The sequence below is a fragment of the Equus przewalskii genome, chromosome 31 (assembly GCF_037783145.1).
Source record: "Equus przewalskii isolate Varuska chromosome 31, EquPr2, whole genome shotgun sequence".
NCBI lineage: Eukaryota > Metazoa > Chordata > Mammalia > Perissodactyla > Equidae > Equus > Equus przewalskii.
In genome coordinates this window covers 6,735,409-6,755,433 of record NC_091861.1, presented here as the reverse complement: position 1 = coordinate 6,755,433, position 20,025 = coordinate 6,735,409, and the positions used below count along the sequence as shown (strand labels likewise).

At 36.8% G+C, this 20,025-nt stretch overlaps 1 protein-coding gene across 20 annotated transcripts in view; it reads right to left on the bottom strand.

Moving 5' to 3' along the window:
• The window catches only part of CDC42BPA (CDC42 binding protein kinase alpha), a 327,094-nt gene that overhangs the window by 29,695 nt on the left and 277,374 nt on the right, over positions 1–20,025 (bottom strand). For all 20 annotated transcript variants that reach the window (XR_011535397.1, XR_011535396.1, XM_070602640.1 and 17 more), the window contains 5 exons: positions 7,786–7,891; positions 4,792–4,928; positions 3,925–4,064; positions 2,534–2,615; positions 544–760 (listed from right to left, as the gene is read on the bottom strand). Coding sequence is in view for 18 of the 20 variants with exons in the window: in XM_070602640.1 (XP_070458741.1) it covers positions 544–760; positions 2,534–2,615; positions 3,925–4,064; positions 4,792–4,928; positions 7,786–7,891 (682 nt within the window). In the remaining 2 variants the exon portion in view is untranslated. The remainder of the gene's footprint in view (positions 1–543; positions 761–2,533; positions 2,616–3,924; positions 4,065–4,791; positions 4,929–7,785; positions 7,892–20,025) is intronic.

Below are 20,025 nucleotides of genomic sequence, written 5' to 3'. Positions count from 1 at the left end.
GTTGGATGCCTACCACAGCATGGCTTGATAAGTGGTGCATAGGTCTGTGCCTGGGATCCAAACTGGCGGACCCCTAGCTGCTGAAGCAGAACACGTGAACCTAATGGCTATGCCACTGGGCTGGCCCCCAGCAGCTGCTATTTTTTGAGGGCATTTTATATGCAGGGCACTCTGTGTTATGTATTCCATCCAATTTAAACTTCCCAATAACCTCCGAAAGGTGATTAATATCTACATTTTACACAGGAAACTTATGTTTTAAGAAATTAAACAACTTGTTCTAATTCACACATGCAGAAAATAGATTTGTTACTAGGTTAATCTTTAGCATTGTTGCTTTTTCAGAAGAAAACACATTTGAAGAGTGTTGTTTACTGGAAACAAAGCTGTATATGGTTTCATTCATTCAATAAACATTTCCTGAGTGTCTGTGATAGAACACACACTGTTAGACGCTGGGGATTCCTAGATGAAAGCAGTCCCTGCTCACAAGGTAGCTTAGTAAACAATTAGGACAACGTGATAAATGTTATGAATTCTTACCTATGATTGCAGCTGCCTGGGTTGTTTTAATGAGGGGTAGAGTGCTGTCATAAGCCTCTTTGGGAACATAGACTGAGCGGTCTCTGAATTTGTTTTTCTTCAAAATCTTGTGCAATTCACTCAGCACTCCCACCCACTTACTCTTCTCATTCTCACTATCTGCCAGCATCAGGATCGAACATGTGTTATTAGATGCTGAGAGCTGGGAAGCTGTGACCTAGAACAATTAATCAATATTCATGATATTAGAAAACAGACACACTTCAAGCCAGTTTTATGCTTCTGCTAGTTTGCTTAGCACTATCCGATAAACAGAGCATTCATTAAATAATTCCTTTAACAGAGTTCAGCTGTTCCTAATCAGAAGAATAACTAGTTTTAGCATTAGAATTCATGACAAAGTGAAGGTAGCAGATACCATTCTAGATGTTAGCATCATTTTTATTTTCTTTGCTATAAAGCGCCAGAACACTATCCTAAAAAATGCATTAACCATGCCCATATTACAGCAGCAACTGACATTTACTGAGTAATTACTGAGCACCCGGCACTGATCAAGGCATTTTACAGGTATTAACTCATTACCCCTCTCAACATCTTCATAAGGTAGGTATTGTTACTACATCCCGATTTTATGAATGGAAAACTGAGGCAGAGAAATAAATTTTTCCAAGGGCACACGACTAGACTGTGATCCCATGTCCATAGTCATAAGTACTAGACTATATTGATTTTCAACTTGTTTTAAACGTCAGAAATGCTCAGAAATACCTACATTCTCTACTTCATAACAATAACTCACATTATCTTAGAGACGATCAGATCACTTGAGTTAGTATTTAAATGAAGGTTTATCATTATACACACAGCATTTACAATCAGAACAGATTTAAATTTTATATACATGGATCCCTTATTAAAAGTAATTTAAGCAGCAGTGACGATAAAATCCCACCACGTGAGTCAGCTGGAGATAAGTGGGCCTCTGTAGGCTCCCCCGGTGGCTGGGGAGAGAACAGATAGTTGGTGGTCCGGGAACTGAGAGACCAAGGAGTCTTTGTCTGACCTTCCTTAGATACAAGACTCATATACAATACTAAGCATCTAGGCATAACAGGGCAGTAGTTTTTTTTTTTAACCTCTATTGTCTTAATTCACCAATTCAAGATTGCACTGTGGCCGACAGTCTCCAGAGGCGGCCACCAACAGCTCTTCCTCTGGAATTCCATTCTTCTCATCAAGAAGTCGAGTCCACTGTGCCTCCCCTCAAATCCAGACTGACCTCAAAACTTGCTTTGATCAACAGAATGCAGAAGGATTATAATGCCTGTTTTGGGTTTAGTCCTTAAAAGGCCTGGCAGCTTCTCTGGTTCTCCTGGAAGCCAGCCACGGAGAGCTCAGCCAGACTACTGAAGGATTAGAAACCACATGGAGGGAGTTCACAGAGAGAAGCGAGATCACCCCTCGGACAGCCAGCACCACAGCCCCCGACATGAGAGTAGGTCATTTTGGATATTCCAGCCCCAAACGAGCTCAGTGCAGCCACACGCGTGACCCCAGTCAACACCTAAGAAGTGTACAGCTGACACACACAAGGGTGAAAAATAACAAGTCATGTCTGTTTATGCCACTGAGTTTTGGAGTGGTTATTACAAAGCAATAGAACTGAAACACACATCAATTTTTTAAGTGAGCTTTTTTTAAAAGCTTGTGTTTTTTTAAAACGTGAGAAACCTCACATTTAGTCAATTTTCCATGGGGCAGTATTTATTCAAAAACTGAATTGTGACTCAAAAATATTATTCAAGGGGAAACCTATTTTACAAGCCATGTAGTCAGGCTTTCTACAGATCTTTCACTAATTAAATATTCACTTAGTACCAACTGTCTATACATTCAAGTATTGGATGATATGGAATACATAAAGGGATATAAGATTTTTTATCAAATACAAATAAGTCAGTGATCAAATTACAGCATACATACTTACTCTAAATATACACGGTATATCTTTTCGACTTGCATGAATAACATCAGAAGCCAAGACTGAACTCACAGAAAATTCTTCATCCCTGAAGAAAAAGGGAAACATTAAAAGTCAGTGTATGTGGGTATGTGTGTGTAGTTTTGGGTGTGTATCCAAATAACTCATATGAAGCAATCCTCAAAACTTAATTACACAAAACATTCAAATTGAATTTTTAAAAAAATTTGATTTTTCCCCTCCTTGTAATTCACGGTGCCCAAAGTAAGTTTTCAAGAGAAATTGAGTTGCACATTCTATAAAAGCTAGAAATAATTGCTGGTTTACTCAAAGTAACAAGGCCAATAAGTATACATGTAGAACTCGGATTTGAATCCTGGAGGGTCTCCAGAGTCTCCAGCACACGGGGCCCTCTTGCCTCCCATAATACATTTCAAGTGCCTTCAACACAGCTCATGTGACATTTTACTGTTCCTTCAACATCTACAACAGATTCCCTCCACAATGATCTATTCCTGTGGTTTCCTTAATTTGGTTATTGGTACCATCATTTTCTTGGTCTTGAAGACTTGAGATCTTAGTCTTATCTTTGATTCTTCTCCCTATCTTTCTATATTTAGACCCTTAGCAGGCTCGGTCAGATTTTCCTTACACCTAACCCTTCATATTCCATATTTGCGGGGAAGATAATGTGTCTGAGATGCTGATATGGAACGCCAGTGTAAGCCATAGCTGGAAATCCTAGTTTTGAGCGCTGGAGAGAGATCTGGACTAGAGACACATGTTTGGGAGTCATAAGTGTAGAGGCAATGGCTGAAGCCACAGGAGTAAATAAGATCACTCAAGGAGAGTGACTGGAGTTACGAGAAACTGGAGTAAATAAGATCACCCAAGCAGAGTGACTGGAGTCACGAGAAGAGGTAATGGAGAGCACTCCAGGGCAGGGAAAGAGTCTGAAAACGAGGCCAGAAACATTCTAGAGATGTACTTACTTAAATGTTTTCCAGTCCATTATATATTCCAAGAGTTTGTCTGATTTTGAGATTTTTATTTCCTGTCCTTACATTGGAATTATACTCTAAGCCTTTAGGTGATCATACAAATACATTAGGTCTCCACTTCTCCAACAACTTTACACTGGTCTTTTGGATTCAAATATCAGTTTCTTTTCCCTGACCTCTAGCCCAACACACTCAACACAAAACACAAACCAATCTGTCACAACTAGGCCTTACTTCCTATTTTTAATTATGTTACTATAGCAATATTAGTAGATTAGAAAATTAACATGACATTAGATTTAAATAACAACATGGAAATATAATCAGAAGAAAAAGCAGATACTCTTTTATTCTTATGTTGCAAAGACACAAATATTTTCACCTTTGAAAGCTTACCTCATGTCAATCACTTGACTGACTACAACACTGGGCTGCGATGCTTTTCCTTCAGCAATGTCGTACAGAAAGAGTTTGAAGTCACAAACTACAGCTAATGCTCTTTGCCATCCTTTCTTCACTCCAGCTGGCTTAGGAATCTTAGTGTTGTTTTAGATAGACAAACAAACCAACAAAACCAAGTCAAGCAAAAATGTCAGAGTCCCCTCAATTACATATGTAAGTGCATGGTAAAGACCAAAAGACAATGTATGTGTTATAACTCTGCCTCTTCGGTTGGTGAAGCAGCAGATGGATCACATATATCATTAATAACATATGAGAAAATGTGAGAACACATTCTTCAAACACTGAGTGACATTTTAATCTGAAAATTTAAAAAACAGTACCATTTTAACTTGCACTAGTAATCGTTAAAATAACATTCAAGGCTTCCTTCCTAAGTAGCATAAAAGTCAAATTTGGTAGTAAGATGAAATGCAGCTTATACTTTAAATATTATTCAAGATTACAAGTAAGATTATGCCTTGATGATAATATCTCATACTTCGTAAGCATGTCACCTCTCCAGAAGGCCAAGTGCCAAAGACCCCTTTATGTAGACTTCACCATCTGCTCATTACAAGACAGGGACAAGACAAAAACTTTTCAGACATTTTGGCATTTATTTCCAAGTAAAGGCTAGGTTTTTGTTTTCAAATCATTACTCTGGATGAAATAAAATTCTTATATGAATTTTATTCACTGAATTTTCTGTCAACAAATTTTCTTTATTCACCAAATTTTCTGTTTGTAAGGTGACTGGACTTTATTTAATTCATTAATAAACCTTAGAGATTAGTCTACACCCAGCGTAATCATACTTACCCTGACATGACCTTCGTACGCTGTTCCTGTCCCTTTCTGTGGATCTATACCTAGGGGACCTTTGGTCTGTTCAGGAGGAACTGGGCAAGTGGTCGGAGCTTTGTTTACACAGGTTATATGACATGAGAATCCACACACTTTTGGAGGGAAGAAAAAACAATGTTCAATAAAAATCCACTTTTACAAAAAGAAAATTCACTGAGCACTCATCCCACGGCGCTACGTTAGCTGAAGGCTGCTCTCTGATTTTATTTTAAGCAGCTGTTTTGTTATTTGGGGAGGGGCTTCATTTGCTTACCAGTAAAAATTTCAATGAGAAATAGCTGTTTTTTTATTACTGTAATATCATTGCTGTGTGTTAACATTAGTGATCAAAATGAGAAGCAAATAGAAAAAAAATCTAACCTTGTGAATAAAACAGTTGATTTAAACTTTGAATTCCTAAAAGACTAGTTTCTAGAGTTCTCTCTAACTCTTCATCTCACTGCAACCTGGTAACTGTCCTGAAATTTCTCTTGCAAGAGTCACTAAAGGACATTAAACTACCTGCCATCTTTGCAATATCTGGCAAACTACCAATCCCTCCTTTTGAAAACGAAATTACTCAATAATTAAAAAAGTATAAATTAAGGGTAAAGTTTAGGAGTTATTGATATTACTACATATACTTAAACTACTACTAAGATAATAATAAGAGTTAATTTTATTGAGTGCTTCTACTTTTTCTATAACAATCTAAGAGAGGTACAATTACCCCCACTCATATATGACTTGCCCCAGGTCACAGAACTTACAAATGGCATTACTGGACTTCAAACCCAGGCAGTTTGGCTGAGAGCCTGCATACCTAACTACCAAAAATATTGTCATGATACCTCTGTTTGATATTCACATGATGAACCTGAGATTCTAAGACAAAATGATAAATAAAAACAAACTCATAAGTTTCACTGAGACTTGGTTGGGTGAGAATTAAAAGTTAAAATATTTAAAACAAACAAGCTTGATGGGAGCGGTTACAGACCAAGAATATCTATTTAGACAATTCCTACGCTAAGGGTGGGTCCTGGAGAATATTTGGGAAGGAATAACAGAGGAACCAGAGGGATATCAACATGGGAATACATACATGCAGGAAAATGGATTATACATCATTACACATGATGGATATTATTAAACCAACAGAGGCCAGATGGACTAGTACTGACTGTCAAAAACTATCCAAACTTCTATAAGACATCTCATTCGCTTGTAAGTGGAGTACCTAAAAAGTTACAATTTGTTTTACTAACAAGCAAAAATCTATCCTTCAAAGGGCAGTGGAAGCAACAAAATAATTATCCCCTACTGGATCTAATTTCAATCAACCAGAAAGAAATTAAAATGACAGGAATCTTTAGAGGCTGTAACCACATTATAACATTTACGAACGCCTGGGCATAGTCTAATGTGCACCCCACAGCATTATAGGGCAGGGTTCAAAGGTTTTGAAGAAAAGATGGGCACAATTTCATGGCATGAGGCTCTAGAAGGAAACAGTCTGGGAAGATCTCAAAAATTCCTACTGTGGAATTGCAAATGGTTCTATGCATAAAAAATGACAAGGGGTCTAAAGCCAAGTAGCTGCACACGATGCTCTCTGACAAACAGAGTTAAAATGACATTGATAAGTACTGGCTAAGTTCCAAATGAGACAAGGCTTAGAACCTGTACAAATTCTCTCCTCCTTTGGCTGCAGTCACACCTTCCCGGTCAATGATACAGGCTACTCCTCCTCAGATTACTGTGCTATCTTTACCTTTTCCTTCTCCCTAACTACGTTTCCCAAGGCTCTGCCCTCATAACTGTTCTCTCTTCACTCTACATGTGCTTCCCGGATAATGTCACTCATACTCATGATTTCATACACTCATAACTCTCAAATCTCTACTTTTCAGCTCGTACCATTTTCTTTGGCTCTAAAACCATGCATTTAACGGACTAGTTAACATAATGCAATCTGGATCTTCCACTTTGGTTGTAAGAACTAACCAAACGTACAATGCATTGCCTTAGGATGCTTTTACTTTCCCTCTTCTTCAAAGTATTCAAATACAGGCTAACTACGAGTATATTCTACAAAGGGAATACAAAATCTCCCAACCATCAGAGCTAAGAAGTGGAAACTGATATTAGAATTGAATTAGCAACTCTTTTCTTATGTTTTTCATAAGATATACCTAAATTATATACGAGGCATTGTTCTAGAAGGAAGTCTCATTTGATTAAAAAAAGTATATTTCTAAAATATTTACAAATAATATATTCCGTTATAATTTAAACCATTTTCATTTCAGAGGTCTTAGTTGAAAATAAAGTGGTGCACAAACAAATATACTTTGTTTTCTGTTCAAATGACCCCTGATCTCTCATGTCTCAGAATGTGAGCTCCATGAGGGCAGGCTCTTTGTCTTTGCGCCCATCCATGACTGCATCCCGGTGCCAAGAGCCACAGACCAGGCATCTCACGAACAAAGATGGATGAATCAGTGAGTGGGCAGGGAAAAACCTCTGCTATTAATACTAGGAATAAAATATCTTTCGAGCAGAGTGGCAGACACTTAATATACCTGAAAAGATACTGCACTGCCTACTTTTCGATAATAATTTCTCTAATAAATTAAACAAGGTAAAAATTAAACGAGTAGATTCAAGGATAATTTTCACGTCTTCTGTCAATTCACCTGAATAACGAAAGAAAGATGAATGAAACATTTAAATATATTTCCCCTGAAAAATGTTTCTAGGGACCATTTGCCTAGTTTCTTTAATATTCAACAGACTTTAGCAAGGTGTTAGGTTTATTGTCTCTATTCCTGTTATCCAAAGAAAAACAAATGATTAAAACAAACAAACATTTATATACCTTTTAAAGAGAATAAAGTTATGTGATTACAAGGTAGGTGGTAAATGTTAGGACTCTAAAGCCACATTTTCTTACCATTTTGTTCTTACCTTCACAGGAACAGCCTTGTCTTATCAAACCCACCATCAAAGAGGTACACTGATGACATTTGGTAGGAGTAGCAAAAGATTTGACAAAAAACTGATGAGTCTTGCGCTGCAACACAAATTGACAAAAAACATACATATTGATTATTTAAAGGATTCCATAATGTGAGTCTGTGTCCCATACCAGCTACTAGAATGTTTTCCAAATAGGGGTAGAATGAATTCATTTCTCACCACATCTCCCTATAACGTATACTCTTTAAATATTTTTAACAGATTATGCTGAAAATAATATAAAAAATTAAATAATCAATTTCTCATGGATGCTCTTTGAAAAGTGTAAAAACATTGTAGCTTTTTTTGGCTCACAACTTTTGACGTCAGGATTTTTATAAATTCTTCAAATTATTGTTTAGCAGAGAGTTAAGTGAAATTCCGGGTTGTTACAGCTATACACAAATATAGAAATTTAATATGCTTTTATACCTTAGGAATAACAAAGAGTAGCTTACAATTCTTGTCCCTACTGTAAATCACCTATTTGGTTTTCTGGGGCCAAGAACAAATCATATACTCAACAAATCTGTGTCCTCTCAGGGAAGCAGGCAGTGTTACAACTGAGCAGACAAAAATATACACGTTATTCCAGAGAGAGATGGCAGCCTGAAATTTCTTACTGAAAACCCAGTAAAGTACTCTCAGTCTTGTCTGATCCATACGGTGGTAAGCCAGTGTAGACTTTAGCTCTCTGGAACACTTCTTTCCTCTCCAAATTAACTCTTAGCATGTTTTAATAATAAATAAATTATAACAACCATTCTTCCACTCTGCTGTGTGAACTTAGGCGCAAATCACTCAATTTCTCTGTCTCACCTTCTTCATTCTATAAAATAGGATCAAGAATAGTACCTACTTCATGTGGTGCTTAAATGAGCATTAATACGAACAGAGCCTTCTGAACAGTGCCAGCACAGAAGAAGCATTCAAAACATATTTATTTATTTCTGAAAACAAACTTGTCTAATTACTTCTTTTATATGTGTGATAGATTTAAACTAGTGAGACTTGCATTCTATATTTTAATAATATGTGAATACTGATTATGAAGTTATGAAGTAGTATCTATTTCAGTTGAGACTAGCTTATCACATTAACAAAAAACTACAGAGAATATTCCAAGCTTTAAAATTTAAGTTAAAAATAAATTCTGCTCGGGGGCTGGCCCCGTGGCCGAGTGGTTACGTTCGCGCGCTCTGCTGCAGGCGGCCTAGTGTTTCGTTAGTTCGAATCCTGGGCGCGGACATGGCACTGCTCATCAGACCACGCTGAGGCAGCATCCCACATGCCACAACTAGAAGAACCCACAACGAAGAATACACAACTATGTACCGGGGGGCTTTGGGGAGAAAAAGGAAAAAATAAAATCTTTAAAAAAATAAATAAATAAATAAATTCTGCTCTTCTTCAACCGGGATACGTTATTTACACACCACAAAAACAAGTTTTAAAAACTCAAGAGGAGAAAAGTAGATCATGTTTTAATATGGAATGAGCTGACCATCAGAGCACTGGGGCCCTGGAATGCGGTGAGACTCTCAAATTGAGAGCAGTCAGGAGCTCCGGTGCAACCTCAGACCATTCTAGGGTAGGACTTCCTCAGGACTGCGGTCAGTTCCAAAGCAGCACTGGGATTCGAGCCTATTCTAAGTAGGACACAGACTACCTTAACAACAGCTCTATAACTGCTCCTCATGCAGACCCAGCACCAATCAAGGTGTGGACCTTGTGCCAGTACTTCACATACATCATGTCATTTAATGGAGACAATGCCCCTGGAAAGACAGATGTTATTTCCTTCTACAGATGAAGGAAATGAAACTCAGAGAGATGAAACATTACTCACGAATAGATAGTTAATGGTAGAGTTAAACTTTTAGCCCAGATCTGTGTGACTCTGCCATTTCTCAAAGTTTGATAATTTAACACATGTAGAATATGCTCCTAAAAAGAACCAAGAACTACCCAGACACAGTTAGGTCAAGACTGGGTCCCACACCTGATAAAAATACAAGTACCTAATTTGTTAACATCCTATAAAAGTGTGCTCAGTATTTCTCCTGCAGACTAATTTTCACTCTTAATTTTTTGCTCTTTGAGGAACTATCAAGACTAAATTTTCTAGTGCTGATTTTTTTCAATTGCTCAAAATACATTAATGCAAAAGATGCAGTTAGTTTACTGATTGGTTCTAGAGGCTTTTACTACAATGAAAGAAGAATTAATCAACTGCTCGAGGTAACTAACTTCATTCTTTTTTTTCTTCTTCTAAAGGATAACAAGACATGTCTGAAATAATGGCAATAAAATAACTGTGGCCACGACAAATTTAATAGTAAGTCTTCACAATACCCAAGAAATTGCTTATAAAACATATTTAGTACACACTTTTTTTTTTTCAGAGACCACCTACTCAGGATGTCATAATTTTAACTGAATATACAATATTAGGAAAGAAAAGACAATGTTTTAGCAGAGCACTAATTTTAAGTGACCAACCATCCAACTGGTAGGTGCTGGTTAAACTGTGGGAGAGGGGCGTGATTTACTAGTAAAGATTAAGAGGTCCATGTTTCACTAATCTCAACTAAGGATAGTATAACATGTAACATAATTAAAGATCATGATTCTGATGGCATCAAAGATAATCTAATTCACTCCTAGGTTCTAGATTACTTGGTTTCTGGTCTTTCTAAGATCTGCTTTCCTGCCTCCTGGTCAATATGTGATTTCTAATACTTTCCCCCAAAGAGGAGTTTGGAGGAGGAGAAAAAATGGAAGGAAAAAAGAAAAAGTCTAGTAAAGGAGGCATTAAACCTAAAGCATGAACCCAAATTTGAGTTTTAGATTATGTGATAACTTGGAGTAAACTGAGAATTAACTAGAACCTTGAAATTTAAGAAGAGTTCTTTTCTATTCCAATTTTGTCTGCATTGTGGACTTGAGGCTACTTAATGGAGAAGGCAAAATGTTTTTAATAGAAGATTCAAGAACAAAGTGGAATCAATTATGACCCCTGATGAAAGCTTAAAAATTAGTTGTAGATAATTAGAATTTTACCACTAATAAATAAAAAGTAAAGGGGTCTTTACACCATACAAACCTTCTTTTTTTTAAAAAAATAATATATTTTCTTTCCTTTTAAACACTTTTTGAGATAACTGTACAATCACTCCATTTTTTAAAAAACATGAAATAAATTTTACTTTATTTTTGGGGGAGGAACACTAGATGCACAAAATTGAGTTAATATTCAGTCCATGAAATATCACCAGAGCTTGGTGGAAGCCCCACTCTAGTTTTGCATTATTTTTTCCGTTCATCCTTGATGATCCAATGATAATCCCAATCCTTCCCCATGAAATCCGGCACCCAATCTAACATGATTTATATTGCGTCTTTGGATATGTCTGTATATATCCTTATAAATAAGATAGTTTGAGTGTGTTTCTAATTTACACAAATGTGATTCTGTTACACATCAGCCATATTTTACCTATCCTCTCCCTATTTCCAACTCCCTGCTACCATATGCATGAATAAGCATCTTCGGCCTGATGGATCTGGATAAAAGTGTTTCTGAAGGACTGAGATTGCCTGGTCCTGTGGCATGTGTCCATTCCATACTGCCAGGCTGCTCTCCAGAATGGCTGCACCTGTTTACACTTCCACTTGCTGGGTGTGAAGCGGTCTGTTTCTTCATGTCCTTGATGTTACCTTACTTAATTTTTGGCAACCTAGTGAGTATAAACTGATAATAATTTAAGAATTAATATATTATTATTTTTTATGTCTTTAATTATTGAGGTTGGACTTTTTTCATATGTTTGTTGACCACTGGATTTCCTTTTCTGGGAATTACTCATATCATTTGTCAATTTTTCAACTGGATTTCTAACCTTTTTCATATGGAGTTTCATATGCATGGAACTCACATATTCTAGAAATTAATCCCTTACTGGTGTTAAACATTGCAAATATGTTCTGCTGGGCTGTCGTCACCTATAAACCACCTATTAACAACGCTGCCACTGTGCAAGCATCTTTAATTTTGATGTAGTAAAGTCCATCAATATTTTCACCTTATGTTTGTGATCTTATCATCATTGCCCAGGCACAAAGAAATTCTCTTACATTTTCTCCTACGTATACATTAATTTTTAAAATCACATTAAAACATGTACATACTTTAAAGAGTAAAATAGTATCACAATGCTTATACCAAAAACAGAAATACTCCTTTGTCCCAAGTCGTCCCTCCTAGAGGCAATTTCTTTGAACTCTTTCAGCTATTCACTTCCTTCTCTAACGTATCTCCATATTTCTGGCAAAAACGAAAAAGAAAAGAAAAGAAAAGAAAAAGCCCATACTGCTCATTCTTGATTTGAGACATTATCTGTTGAGCTATTATGGTAGAGACGGGTTTAGCACTGTTATATCACCTTACTCTCTTCATTTTCCCAATAGTGTTATGGCACAGTTTTGGGTTAAATTTTACATTTAATGTTTAAGCTATTATGTCCTTGGAATTATTATTCAATGAGTCAAGAAGTATAGTTACAGCTGCACAAAATTGTGTAATCTTTTGATTTTTCGGAAATTAATAATGTCCTCCTTTTAAACTTAATTTTCTATGTCTTTATCATTAATTACCCCCAGACTCTCCAAAGGAACTGCAAAATCCCCTGGAATCTATTTACCACACGGTCAAACACACCAGGAAGGAAGTTTTCAGGGAAAAAGTCTATGCCTTTTTCACTGACCTGAAGACGCCTCTACGGAAGCCCTCTCTCTTCCTGCTGCATTTCTGCCGCCTGCTCAGTCACTCTCTTAACCAGCCTGTGTAAGAGTCCCTCTTCCGTGGATCCCACGCTTGTCTCTTTCTTGATTTCCTCCCTCGTTTTGGTAGAATTCACTTTTCAGTAGCTTGCTTAGAAAGCAGAGCATGGATACATTTTGGGGGGATCCTGAGTTTCTGAAAATGTATTATTTTCCCCTCAAACTGGATTGAATTTTTGACAGAGAATCAGGAATTCTAGCTTGAAATCATTTTACAACTGTTCTTTTCATCTTGCTTTTGGCAAGTATGACGCCATTTCAAGTCCTGATCATTTGCATGTGATCTGTTTTATCTCCTGGGTGGGTTGGAAAAGTTCTCTATATTCTTGATATCTTGAAAAATCACATGATGATGTGACTGGGCAGAGGGATTTGTGATGCACTGTGCTGCGAACTGGGAGGCTTTTCAATCTGGAAACGTGTTCTTCAGTTATGGAAAGCGTCTATGTTGTATTTATTACACAATTTCCTTCCTCTTCTTTTTTTTGTGTTATTTTACTGGAACTTCTACTTGTTGGATATTGATTTCTCATATTTTCTCTTCTATTTTCTATCTAAGAAATTTTCTCAAATTTACCTCCCAACTCATCTAATGAATTTTTAAATGTTTATCATATGTTTAACTTTGAAAAGACGTTTCTTGTTCTCTGGTTATTCCTTTTTGTTTCCTTGTGCTTTTTGCATCGTCTCTTTTTCCTTCAATCAAAATAGGAAACTCTTTTCTGTTTCTTTTGATCTTTCTCTTTTGTTAGAGGATTTCCTAAAATGTCTGCTGATCCTTGGCAATTTCATATTTAAGTGTGAGGCAGTAAAAAAGTTGAGTGAACGGTTTTTGTTTTGTGTGCATGTAAGCGTGTCTGTGTCTGTACACGTGTGAACCATCTACGAGAACCGACTGATCTCACAGGGACTCTTAACTGCCATTATTCGTTAAGTCTTTTCTGAGTCATTCAATTCCTTCAGAATCCACTGCTATGCTCCCCAGAAGGGGAGGGCAGGTGGAGGCGATGAACCCAGTAGCCAGCATTCTGGCGCTAAGCAGGGGAAGAGGTTTGGGAGCTCACCACTCAGTTTGTAGACCTTTACACAGTCTATTTCCATTTTGACACCTTTCCTCTCTCTCACCAACCACTGAGCCTGGTGTCCTTGAAGTCGAGGTCTCTTTGGTTCAATTATTCCACAAAATTAACAAATTGCTGAGTTGGGGATAGCTGTCTGGTTTAGAGAGATGGTCTAACAGTGCCGTATGTGGACTTTGAACCAATTCTCCAATTCATTCGAGACTCCCTTCTCGCTCCTGCCTCTCAGTGTACCTAGTGCCTTCCATTTTGGTTGTCTGAAGCTTGTCCTCTAGCACATTCCTCGGGAAGGGCTTGTGGGAACAACCTTCCTTAAGTTCTTGCACGTTCTTAATAGTTTTCTGTGGCTTTTCTTTTTGAAGGACGCTTTATTATCTTTGAAATCTTAAATCCTTAAAAATCTTCAACATTCCAAACTCATCAAATTGTATACATTAACTACGTGCAGTTTTTTAATATATCAATTATACCTCAGTAAAACTGTCAAAAAAGGCACGGGGGGGGAACTCTTGACTCACACTCTCCTTGGGTATCTCAAATATGTTATTCCATTGTTTTCTGGCGTAGTGTTGCTACTGAAAATCTGATGAAAATCTCATTTTTTCTTTCCTCCTTGAGTGACTTACACTTTTTGTCTGAATGTCCAATATTTTTATTTTTATTTGTAGACCAATAGTTTACTAGAATATATTTGTTTTGTCTGGGTTGATTTTATCAGCTATGCTACGTGTCTCTGTAATAGGAGCTTCAAGTCTTCTTCATTTTTGGAAATTTTCTTGAGTGTTTTCCACTGCTTTGGCATTCTTTTTCAGAAACTCCTATTATATAAGGATGGCCCTTCTTTGCCTTTCTTTTCTAGCCATCACTTTTCTCAAATCCTTTTTACTTCTTTCCTCATTTCTTGATTAAAAAAAAAATCTCCTCCTTTCCATTTTGTATTTCTCATAAGTCATCTTTTGAGTTTATTTATTCTTGAATTCCTTATAGGTTTGTCCGTATTTCTGAAATTATATTCCATCTTAATTTCTAATTCTTCTTCCTGATTTCTTTCATTTCTCTTTTAAATCTTCCTTTCTCCAACATTCTCATTTCCGGGGTTTTCTATTTCTAATTTTTGTTGTTATTTCATAGCCTCTATCATTTTCTTACTTTCCTTCAAAATATTGATTGTAGTTTTCATTGACTTTTGTAGACAAGTCTCTCTGGCACACTTTCGGTTTTCGTTAAGACACACTGCTCTTTCTCTTTTTGTGTGAGATTTGCCTATAATCATTTTCAGGTGCTCATTTCTAAGTGGAATGACTTTTCCTGCACTTTTATGAGGGAGGGGCAGGCAAAGACAGTTCCTCTAGCTCCATGGCTCTAGAATGCCTTTTCTATTATTTGCATAAAATGATTTTAAAAAAACCACCTCACACTTTCTGAGATCTTCCTCCCCTCTTCTTAATTATCTGGACTTTTCTTTCCTGTCTTGTTCAATTCTGAATCCACTCCCAGCTGTTTCTCCTTAGGGTAGGGCTTTAATCTGGAAGGGCATTCTGATTTGCTAGTTTTGAGGATTTATAACTCCAGCACTGTCAGATTTGGTTTTGGTGGTTTTCTGGCTCTCAAGATGATCACAAACTCCTTTGCCTCACCTCCACTTTGACACAATTTTTAATACCACATAGGTCTGGTAGATCACGTTTATTTCCTATCAGTTTGCACTTTGGAGTTTGTAGGAAAATCTTCTCATCTATTATTGTTGAGGCCTTATCTGTGGGGTTTTATTTCAGTTTTGCTATCCTATCTAGTTGGTCTGTTTCTTTGGGCAGATTCAATGAGATTCAAAAACTACACTGCCATTGCAACCAAATTCCCAGAATCCTCTATTCACTGGATTCTACAGACATGGTGACATGTATTTTTAATTAAAATATTTTCAGACTGCTTTACAAAAGGTGGCATTGATTCAAATTTCCACCTACAATGTGTCATAATATCCTATTGATAATGGGGATACATATATCACAAATGTAAAGGGAGAGCTCATTATGACTTTAATCTGCTTTCCCCCAACTTCTAGCGAGTTTGAGTATCTCCAGTTTGTCAGTCATTATGACTTTTCATCTGCTTACTCCTGGCTTTTGGCCAGTGAACTATTATAGAGTTTATTCCCTTGTTTATAAAAGCTCCCGGCGTATGCAGATATTAGCCCTCCCTCTTGTGCTCTGCATTTTTTGCCTACTATATTGTTTGTCTAGGAGGTGCATATTAAAATCCCCAAGCTCTCTCTAATATATTTCTCTCCCTAGTGCTCCTAGTTCTTACTTTATATAGCTTAGGGCTTTGTTGTTACATCCATACACATTTGTGATCATTGTATCTTCTTTGTCTATTATTCCCTTTATTAGTAAACAACGTCCTCTTTTACATCATTTGATGTTTCGCACCTTAGACACCATTTTAATAGGATATATCGGTGATTTCCTCTAATTTCCTTTATTTTCTACTTTTCCATAGGACTTTGCTTCAAGCCATGCAGCTTTTACCTGGTTCTCTTGGTATGCTTCTGGGGGAAACTAGTCGTCACGTAAGAAGACTGAGACTGTCATCCTGGAGAGACCAACAGCCAGCATCAAGAGCCTGTCACGGGAGGGCGCCATTTGGACCTCCAGTCCAGCTGCACCTTCAGACAACTGCAGCCTCGGCTGATGTCTCACTACACTTATACGGGAGACGCCCAGTGAGAACTTCCCACTTGAGTCCTTCTCAAATTCATACCCACGAAACTGTGAGCATAATAAAAGTTTTTTTAAGCCACTAAGATTGAGACAATTTATTACACAGTTAGGAGTCCCACATCATGTTTCCTTTCCTGCTTCTAGCCAATGAGTAGCATTTCCTTCTGCATGCATGAGAGTTATACCTCTCATTTGTTAGTCTTCTCCTTTTTCCCTTCCACGTTTTAAGATCCATACTTGTGCTTACTTTCCTTATCAAGTTACAATATTTATTTAAACATATTTATATGGAACTATTATAAATGTCAGACACTGTTCTAAGTTCTTTACAAACATTAAGCTTGTTTAAAACTCAAAAGAAGCTAACTAGATGGGTACTAAGATTATCCTCATTTTTTGACAAGAAGATGGAAGCAGAGAAGGGTAAGTAACTTGCTCAAGTTCACACAACTAGTATGTGATGGAGCTGAGACTGCAATTTAGGAAGTCTGGTTTGGAATTTACCCTGATAACTGCCAAGATATACTTTCTCTGCAACTCCTCCCTGAGCACGTTCACCTTATCTGATCCTTACACTCATCTCCACTGTGTCAGTATTTAGATTAGTTCTCAACTGTTTTGAATGTACATTTTCTTTTTCTTCGATTTTTGAGGAATGGAGGGTCCTTGCTTTTATAGATGACAGTAAAGTCCTCTAGGATATCTACCCTACTTCCCAAATCTCTCACAGTGGCCTCTTGGCTTTGTGTCTCTTCTTGATGAAGAACTTCCTCCAAGAATATTTTCTTTTTTTCCCTTCCAGTTTTATTGAGATATAATTGACGTACAACATTTAGTTTAAGGTGTAAAACATAATGACTTGATATATGTATATATTGTGAAATGATTACCACAATAAGTCTAGTTAATATCCATCACCTCATGTAGTTACAAATTTCTTTTTCTTGTGATGAGAACGTTTAAGATGTACTCTCTTAGCAAGTTTCAAATGTACGGTATAGGATTGTTGACTAGAGTCACCATGCTGTACTTTCACCCCTGGAACCTATTGATCTTATAACTGGAAGTTTAAACCTTTTGACCACCTTCATCCGTTCCCATACCCCTCTCCCCCCACCTCTGGCAACCACCAATATGTTCTCCATTTGTATGAGTTTGGATTTTTCAGATTCCACATGTGAGATCATACAGTATTTGTCTTTCTCTACCTGACTTACTTCACCTAGCATAATGCCCTCAAAGTCTATCCATGTTGTCACAAATGGCAGGATTTCCTTGTTTTTTAATGTCTGTATAATATTCCAACGTATACATATGCCACAGTTTCTTTACCTATTCATCTGTTCATGGACACTTAGGTTATTCTCACGTCTTGACTATTGCAAATAATACTGCAATGAACATGGGGGTGCAGATATCCCTGAGACAGTAATTTCATCTCCTTTGCATAGATACCCAGAAGTGGAATTGCTGGAACACACAGTGGTTCTATGTTCTATTTTTTGAGGAACCTACATACTGTTTTCCGTAGTTGCTGCACCAACATTCCCATTAAGAGTGCACAAGGGCTCCATTCTCTCCACATCCTCGCCAACACTTGTTATCTCTTGTCTTTTGAATGACAGCCATTCTAATAGATGTGAGATGATATCTCACTGTGGTATTTATTTGCATTTCCCTGATGATTAGTGATGTTGAGCATCTTTTCATGTATCTGTTGGCCATTTATTTGTATGTCTTCTTTGGAAAAATGTCCATTTAGTTTGTCTGTCTATTTTTCAATCGGATTTTCTTTTTTTGCTATTGAGTTGCATGAGTTCTTATATATTTTTGGATATTAACTCCTTATCAGATATATGATTTGCAAATATTTTCTCCCATTCCGTAGGTTGTCTTTTTATTTTGTTGATGGTTTTCTTTGCTGTGTAGCTATTTAGTTTCATGTAGTCAAACTTGTTTATTTTTGCTTTTGTTGCCTTTGCTTTTGGTGTCAAATCCAAAAATCACTGCCAAGACTGATGTCAAGGAACTTACCTTCTATGTCTTCTTCTAGGAGTTTTATGGTTTCTGGTCTTATGTTCAAGTCTTTAATCCATTTTGAGTTGATTTTTGTGTATCGTGCAAGATAGGGGTCCAGTTTCATTCTTTTGCATGTGGCTATCCCAGTTTTCCCAACATGAGTTATTGAAGAGACTATCCTGTACCCATTCTATGTTCTTGGCTCCTCTGTTATAAATTAATTGACCATATGTGTGGTCAATTAATAAATGAATATATTCATATTTATTTCCGGGTTTTCTATTCTGCTACATTGATCTATGTATCTGTTTTTATGCCAATACCATACTGTTTTGATTACTATAACTTTGTAATTAGTCTGAAATCAGGAAGTGTGATGCCTCAAGCTTTGCTCTTTGTCAAGGCTGCTTTGGCTATTCGGAGGTCTTCTGTGGTTCCATACAAACGTTAGCATGGTTTCTTCAATTTCTGTGAAATAAGGTGTTGGAATTTTGATAGGAATTGCTTTGACTCTGGAGATCGTTTTGGCTAGTATAGACATTTTATCAATATTAATTCTTCCAATCCATGAGCATGAAATATCTTTCCATTTATTTGTGTCTTCCTCAATTTCTTTCATCAATGTCTTGTGGTTTTCAGTAAACAGATCTTTCACTTTCTTAATTTATTCCTAGGTATTTTATTCTTTTTGATGCAATTTTAAATGTGACTTTCTTAATTTCTCTTGCTGATAGTTCATTGTTAGTATATACAAGAGTATTTTTAAATAATTTTTTTTTAAATAATAAACTTAGTAAGTTCTTGTATATCTGAGATTATTTTTAACTTGCTCTCATACTTAAGTGACAGTACAGCTGGGTTAAAATTTTAAGGTTCAAAGATCTTTTTCTTCCACACTTTGAACATATTTCTTAACTGTCTTCTTGCGTCTAGTACTGCTGTTGAGAAGCCTGATATCAATTTGGTTTTTGTTTACAATCTGCTCTTTCTCTTCGAAAGTTTTTAGAATTTTCTCTGGATCTATGATATCCTTAAATGTTACGATAATGTGTCTAGGTGTGAGTTTTTTCTTATCCACTCTCTTTAGCACATAATGATGTACTTTAATATGAGGTTTTTCATCTTTAATTCTGGGAAATTTTAGGTAATTATTTCTTCCAGTACTTCCCTCTCTCTATCTTTTACTTCCTCTTGAAAGTCCTACTATACAGATACTGACACCACTTCTGCCATGTGTCTTACCTTTCATCTTCCCCGTCTCACTAACTTGTTTTTCTGCTGCGTCTGGTTTGCTCATTCTGCTATGAAAGCCTTCTGCTGAGTTCTTGATTACAGCAGTTCTATTTTCCCGTCAAGCACCTGCAAATTATTTTCTTCCTAAGTGCCTTATCCTGCCCCATGTTACCAACACACATCCTTTCTTACCTCTTTGAGGCTATGTATTGTGCTTATTTTAAATTTATTTTCTGTCTGGCCTCAAAATTTTGCCTTAACTAGCACAGGTTACTCAGTTTGTTGTCTTTCTT